This window comes from Homarus americanus, unplaced genomic scaffold (genome assembly GCF_018991925.1).
Source record: "Homarus americanus isolate GMGI-L3 unplaced genomic scaffold, GMGI_Hamer_2.0 scaffold31037, whole genome shotgun sequence".
In the NCBI taxonomy this organism is placed as follows: domain Eukaryota; kingdom Metazoa; phylum Arthropoda; class Malacostraca; order Decapoda; family Nephropidae; genus Homarus; species Homarus americanus.
The window spans coordinates 15393142-15400845 of record NW_024722227.1 but is presented as its reverse complement, the minus strand read 5'-3'; the positions used below and the strand labels follow the sequence as shown (position 1 = coordinate 15400845).

Genomic DNA, 7704 nt, shown 5'->3' with positions numbered 1-7704 from the left:
GTTTTTACTGTTATTTAATTTTCCTTTGATGATGCTTTTAATTTATAGTGGACTTGGTAAATATCTGGATTGTGTAAGAAAAATTTTATTTACTTTTTCGTTATGTAAGTGCAGGTTTCATGTCACTACATCTGGCAGGTCGGTTGAGAGTGTTGACGGTGAAGGAAATACAATCGTAATGCATGATATCCTGGCATCTCCCCCATCCAGGGCCAAATCACCAAAATTTCACCTTTGGGACACTTCTTGGGTGCATGCGCATATCCAGGTCAAAATACAGCTATCTGTCTTGGTAAATGTAGCCGTGTATAGCGAACAGAATCACAGGCAGTGCTTTATATCTACAGTATATTATACACATTTACACATAACAACGTTTACCTGGGTACGACAGACTCAGTTTCTCTCGATAACTTTGTTATCCTTTCTCTTCTGCGTCCACTTTCCTTATCTACAAACCTGTTCCTCTTATCACATCGTTTCTCTCCCCGCTTCTTGAACCTTTCCATTCCATGCACTCCTCCCCTTCAACCCCTCCCCCGCCTCAGCCACGTTTGCCATCTGGCTGTTGGAATAATTTTAGTCTCAGCTGGCCAGCTCCTGTAATTGGAATATACTTTTTTCTTAGCTTTGATATTCGGATACTTCATTTCCTCGATGGCCACAAGTCATATTATCAATGAAGTCATCAGCCAAGAATGAAAAGATGGAAGTCCCCGGCAAAACTGAGGAGCATCTCTATTAACTCTGGCAAAACTTTATCCTTTATGAATATATAAGTTTGAATAAAAGATGAGGCTCAGTTCTTTTGTCGGCAGGAAGGTCTGGCGTGTAATCACCCTTCGTCAACACTGGTAATTAAGGGCAGCAGTGGCTTAGGGGATACAGAGCTCGCCTCCAGCCTAAAGGTCGCTGGTTCATTTTAGTCATCCTTAGTCCACTACTGGGAGAGTGAAGGTGGGCGAATGGCGCCACGCTGCCTGCCCCTGCGTTCCTTAAGTTTAGTGTTAATTAAGTGGGCTACTTCCGTCAGGCCTCACTGTGTCTCTCACTCCCTTGTTCTCTCCGTGTCTCCCTACACCTTCACTCCCAAAACTAATTACTTCAAGTTTCTGTACACTCACAGGGCTTAGAGCTCCTTCTCCCCCTCCCACTCCTCCCCTTGTCCTACCTCCCCTCCACCATAGTCCTCTTCATCCCTGACGCAGGAAGAAATCAGAGAGACTTGGTACAATAATGCTGAATTTTTAGGCATAAGTAAACCTTTTGTGAGCTGTAACTTTCTTGAAAAGTCACAGATGAAAATAAATACACAAACATTTGTAGTTGAGTATCGCAAGCGCTATTGTCAAATAATGGCGGAGATATAGGAGTTACATCAAAAAAGCAAACAAATTAACAGGCAGAGACCCAATCACCTACCTAGTCCCCCGGCCCATATAAAGAGCGCTCACGAGATGCCAAAATGAATGTACTACTGCAATAAACTTGCATACACAAATAAAACCATCGGTCTCCCTCAGGTATACCAAGGGTTAGCTTCTCATTGTCGCTGGGACTTAGTCAATTAGTATTATCATCTGGACAGAAAAAAGCTCTTACTACCACACATATGTAAACAAAATGTGCAGAAAATTATGAGTTCGTAAGTGTATATGAATCTTGATGATAATTTTGGAAAAGATAATGATAAGTTGTGAAAGATGACAACTGCAAATTAATACAATGTGGTTAAAAAGCAGATTTTGATACCTGTATGAGCTTCTATAGTTAGTTAGGTTAATAAAAGTAATGCTTATATTAAGTTGGTTAATTAATGGTAAAATTATAGTCGTGAAATTTGCCGAAATTATCAACAGTGACTTTGACCTTTGACCCGGCACCCTCCCAAAAACCCTCCAAACATTTTTTATAGTAATGATGATGCTTGATATACTTAAACCAATCCAAGTTTCATAGAACAAATTCCTTGGTTAAAACTGTCCAGGTGTAAAATCTATTATATCAACAATAACGTAACAATTTACACTACAGTATAGTTAACTTTAAATTAATATTGTATGAATGGTGGGTTAGTTATTGTATTTTGCAACCTCCTGTTCGGTCACACCTAGAAATGCACCTTTGCTATTGTGGGAGATGTAAATAAAGGCGGTGAAGCTCCGCCCATTCAGCAAGTCATCCAGGCAACGGACACTTGGGGCATCACGTCCACCTGAGGCCACGTACACAGTATGGCCGCCGCTTTTGTACTAACAGGTCATGGTAGTGGTTCTCACTCTTTAATACTCAACCAAAATGGTTGTGTTAGTGTCTGAAGATTTTAGGTGTAATGAAAAATAAGAGTGTACGTGAGGTGTGATTGGTGATCTTCATGTATAATATATGTGGTTATAATTATGAATTATGTACATCGTGTGTCAGTGATTTTTAAGTGTTCATGTACAGTCTAAGAAACAATTATCTTCCCAAGTTTTGGTAAATACATTACGGAAAAGTTGAACCATCCGACGTACACATCTGTATATCTCAAAACAATGGACACTTATTTGTTGACATTTAGGTTAGAATAAGTAAATATTACCAAATAGAAAATCCAGAAGTGATTCGAGTAATTGTGTTAAGCAAGTTCGTCCCTGCATAAAACCGTATTGGCAGTGCTTTACAAGGTTGTTTCGTAGTAGATCCATCATGGCATCTCTTACAGTGTTTTCTAGTACTTTACACACTATGCTGGTCAGGCTCACTGGTATATAATTACAGGAGGATCTAAATAAACTGCAAGGGTGGTCTGAAAAATGGCAAATGAAATTCAATACCAGCAAGTGCAGCGTACTTAATATTGGAAGAACAAATACTGTCAATGTATACAGCCTTAACAACATCAACCTAGAGAAGTCGACTTGTGAAAGAGACCTAGGGGTACATGTAAGCCCGGACCTACGGCCTAGAAAACAGTGCGTTAATGTTCGAAATAAGGCAAACAGAGTATTGGGTTTTATATCTAGAAGTGTAAGTAATAAGAGTGCAGAGGTCTTATTAAAACTATATCTTGCGCTAGTCAGGCCGCACCTCGATTATGCGGTTCAGTTCTGGTGCCCTTATTATAGAATGAATATAAATTCACTAGAGTCGGTGCAGCGAAGAATGGCGAAAATGATTCCGGGACTTAGAAACCTTCTATATCACGATAGGTTAAAGAAACTAAATTTGCATTCCCTAGAAAGACGAAGAGTGCGGGGAGATATGATAGAAGTATTTAAGTGGGTGAAAGGAATCAATAAAGGGGATATAGATAAAGTTCTTATAATATCCGAGCAGGATAGGACTCGGAGCAACGGATTTAAGTTGGATAAGTTTAGGTTTAGGAGGGAGATAGGAAGGAACTGGTTCACAAATAGGGTGGTGGACGAGTGGAACAAGCTTAGCAACTTTGTAGTAAGTGCTGGAACGCTGGAAAGTTTCAAAAAGAGGCTGGATAGATTTATGGATGATAGAGAGTGGTAGTAACTCTCGACAGGAGCTGCCATGCACAGGCCAACCGGCCTATTGCAGACGCCTTATTTTCTTATGTTCTTAAATATAGGACTCACATAAGCCATTTTCCAGTCATCGGGAACCTCTTTATTAGTTTTTAAACAGTGCAACTTGATGAAGAATGTACGCATAAAACATGACCAGATATTTTAAAATTATGTTTTAGTCTCACGTAGATTGTTAATTGTTTGTCCTTTTGTAAACTAACTTGAATTGTTAGAAAGTCATGGGAGACGCTAACAGTGAGCTATGTAATAATTATTAAACATTTGCTTAACAGCAACAATAATCGCTAACCCTACACTAACTACCTCAGGGACGCTCTATGTGTACATAACCAAACCACTCAAGGGAATTAAACGTCAAAGAAACAGCCTCACGATGCTCACAAACAAGTGATGGTTGATCTCTACGTGAAGCTCTGCATAATAATGCTGACCACTTTGGGTCTCTTATCACACACAGAACATTGACGTGACTATCACCTGAGACAGTCATTTGAGGTCATCATCTCTCTCTTACCCTCCCCCATCATCCCCCACCTTCCCTCAACCTCCTCCACCTTCCCTCAACCACCCCCACCCTCCCCCACCCTTCCTCAACTTTCCCCACCAGGCCTCATCCTCCTTCTCCCTCCACAAACAATGATTTGTAGGTTTTAGTCTTTACTAACGCTGTTAGTCCACGTTCTTGTTTCGCTTTTATCTTTCGTTTTATTTATTTCCTTTCGTCTCTCTCTCTCTCTCTCTCTCTCTCTCTCTCTCTCTCTCTCTCTCTGTCCCATTTTATGACTAGTCACAGAAAAAGCCCAAGGTTTCTTTCTTTCTAAATATCTGTTTATCAAACTATTTATTTATTCTTCTTGTTTTGTCTACGTCCTCCTTTTTCCCTTGATGACACTTCAGTCCGGCATTACTCACTCCTCCCATTACACAAACACACGACCACTGGCCCTGCACCACATCAGACACACAACGCCACACACATGTTAACACAACGCAACATCATCGAGCTATACTGCAACTCAAAAGTCCTCACCACCACACTGTACCGACGATCCACACCAAGGAATATTTAGTTTAGTTAATTTTCTTCGCTTTATGTTGAGACTTGATGTGTAAATGATAGACACCTTGCTTTCAAACGTGTGTGTGTGTGTGTGTGTGTGTGTTTTATTATAGTATTATGTTTGTGTATATTTAATATATATTTTCTCACTTTCTCCGTCGGATTATTTTACTGATCCTCGACAAAGATCCATTTACGCCGCTACAAGTCTTTTTTGGCGTAATACAGTGATCTTACAGCTCTCAGTTTCATGTAATGACACTTTTCCAGCTTAACCTTTGTTCTCGTACTCTCTAACATTTGTCTGAATGTCTCCCAGAATACACCGAGATTCTTCAAAATAATTGCGATTATTATTTACTTGGTATCACCTTGGTGTGAGGAACATGTGGCTGGCTGGGACGGTGTTGATGGAGGCCGTACAGGTGCTGGCGTTGGTGACAACCAACCAAAACTACTGCCCAGGCGAGAACTGGTTCACAAGGACCAGTGACGACCTCTGGCTACCTGCTTTACCAGGTATGGAACAATGCCAGTTACAGAACATTAGCTACCAGGTTTAGAACATTGCCAGTTACGGAACACCTCTGTTACTTTTGTTATTACGGTAAGGATCATCAAGAGTCACCAGCACCACACGTGTTACCGTGAAGTTGTACTACATTACCACCGTGTGTGTGTTCGTCATTTCTTACCATAAGTGTGACCTCACCTAAACTTGTCGAAGATAACCTAACCTAACCCTTTCTAACGTTACCTCATCTTACCTAACCTAACCTACCCAAAGCTTATCTACCCTGACCTTATCTTACCTAGCCCTCTACCTAACATAACTTAACCTAGTCTTACCTAAGATACCCTATCCTTACCTAACTTAAATTTATGTTAATTGATCTAACCTTACTTAATCTGGTGTAATCTTACTTTACGTTACCTTACCTTACTTTGCCTTACCTACAGTAATCTTGATAGAAATAACATACAAGTCAGTTTAAGCTAATAAATGCAATGTCTGGTTACACAGATTGACTAACTTATACGCGAAAATATTCTCTCTTTGTTTATGGAGAAAAATCGAACGAACAAAATAAATACGTGAGCGCAGTGTTATATTTAAGCAATGGTGCGTGTGTGTGTGAAGAAGTTCCTTGTAAAGCATAAATTATTTTTTTATTAGCCTATAAATAAATCAATAAGTTAGACTATTACATATTTTTTATAATATTGTTTTTTGTTGAAGAACCATCCTTTTCATATTACTATAGTACTCAGTTGTTATTTTTTACTAGATATTTCACAAAGATATTGTCGGCAATGATTTTCAGAGATTAATGTGGAAAGTTAACACCAACTCATCATAATAATATCTTGTTGTTTGTAAATGATTTTATCATATTTTTCCTACTAAGCATCGTTGTCATGGAATATTATGCAAGACGTAGTAGAATTCTGTTCGAGATATAATTATTCACTTATCAATATACAGGTAATACACACGTCACTCCCCTTTCCTCTACAGCTCGGGAAACAAGTGCAGACCCAGATCACCGCCCAGTAGTGACTTACGTGCCCTGGGACGTTGTAAGAGAAAACACGACAAATTGGAAGGACACAACGAATAGGAGTTATAGCAATGGGTTGTCCTTACCAATCCTACGCTGTTTACCGGAGAGGAAACGTTGCCAGGCTCACACTCATCTCTACGGCACCCTGAAGAGCACAGTTACCCACAAGGCGCTGTGTGTGAACGTGGACGGGTTATGCAAGGCTTTACTGGTAGTTCATGATGAGGTGTCGTATTGTGACTGCTTCTCACCCTCAGACTACAGCAGACGAAAAAATGATATGGATGGTACATTGAACGTAATCAACATGACGCTCCTGAATGAATGTCCACAGGGGCCTGACAAAAACAACAATGGCATAGATAATACAGAGATCAAGATAATCGTTCATGAGACTGATACAATTACTCCTTCACGTAATAGCTGTTTGCAGATCCCTGAAGACACTGATACATGTAGGAGCCAAATAATCATGAATCAGTGGTGGGAACTGGCTGTGGATGTCCTTGTTTGTGTGATAGTCATAAGTTTTATTGTATCTGTTGTTTTAATTATTTGGAAGAGATTAACAAAAGGTAACAGTCAAAGCTCCCAGTCAGAAAATATTGAATTGGAAAGTGAAGAAACTCTGATGGATTGTCACGAAGTCACTTCCTTTCCCCTCGCTGACAAGACCACGTAAGAGCTGACTGGTGTTGGTGCCACTGAGTAGTTAAGGATGGGAATGTATTAATTGTCCTTTGCTCATTTCTATATATCTTGAAAGTGATGATCTCATTCCCAGTGGAGTTTGTAAAGTAGTCTAATAATACTGTTTGTATCAACGCTTAATATGAATAATGAAAACGTACCCGACCCTCTCAAACTCTCTCTGCTAATAGCTTCTGCTTAATTACTGTGATATAAGTGTATGGCGCTAAAAAATAAAAATAAAATAAAATGCGCAAACAATTTTTTTGGCTCTTTTATAACTTCTTTTCCCCAGTGTAGAAGACCTGGTGGGATGGGAGGGGTTATAGGGGAGTTGGTAGGGTGGGGGAGTGGGAGGGGGTTATAGGGGAGTTGGTAGGGTGGGGGAGTGGGAGGGGGTTATAGGGGAGTTGGTAGGGTGGGGGAGCGGGAGGGAGTTATAGGGGAGTTGGTAGGGTGGGACAGTGGGAGGGAGTTCTTTGGTCGTCACAACACACCGAAGAAGGTGTTGTTGGTTCTCACCTGAAACATATACAAATGTCACAGTTGTCTGGGTGATAGAGGACTAGATGGTGTTGACAGTTAAGTCAAGTCTAAGAAACAAATATGATACAGGGGACTGCACTAAAATCACATAAACATTTGGAAGGTCATCTTACAGGAAGATAGGTCTTGGATGCCTGGGGTCCTAACCTGTCCCGGGACGAAAGATCAACTCATTCTTTATCATAACCATAACTGAAATAACTGATAAACTCGTCCAGACAACAATACAGGGTGTTATAATATTATTGAGATAAAGGCGAATTACAGACAAGAAATATCCATAATTAATGAATATATT

The 7704-nt window shown here is 40.1% G+C and overlaps 1 protein-coding gene across 4 annotated transcripts; it reads left to right on the top strand.

Moving 5' to 3' along the window:
- The first annotated feature begins 2237 nt into the window (after positions 1–2237).
- Positions 2238–7109, top strand: LOC121862550. 4 transcript variants are annotated; one of them, XM_042360851.1, is made up of 3 exons: positions 2238–2265; positions 4925–5124; positions 6125–7109. In XM_042360851.1, the coding sequence occupies exons 2-3, from the start codon at positions 4992–4994 to the stop codon at positions 6850–6852; spliced, it is 861 nt and encodes a 286-aa protein (XP_042216785.1). In that variant the 5' UTR covers positions 2238–2265; positions 4925–4991; the 3' UTR covers positions 6853–7109. The 4 variants fall into 4 exon arrangements, with proteins under 4 accessions (XP_042216785.1, XP_042216789.1, XP_042216786.1 ...); XM_042360855.1 differs by having other exon boundaries at positions 2239–2306; XM_042360852.1 differs by having other exon boundaries at positions 2246–2347.
- The last annotated feature ends 595 nt before the right edge of the window (positions 7110–7704 follow it).

What these genes read in the sequence shown, in the direction of transcription:
- LOC121862550 (XM_042360851.1), top strand. Translation starts at nt 4,992, where the DNA reads ATGTGGCTGGCTGGGACGGTGTTGATGGAGGCCGTACAGGTGCTGGCG. An exon ending in CTGGCTACCTGCTTTACCAG is followed by an intron (nt 5,125 to 6,124) that starts GTATGGAACAAT and finishes TTTCCTCTACAG; the next exon opens with CTCGGGAAACAAGTGCAGAC.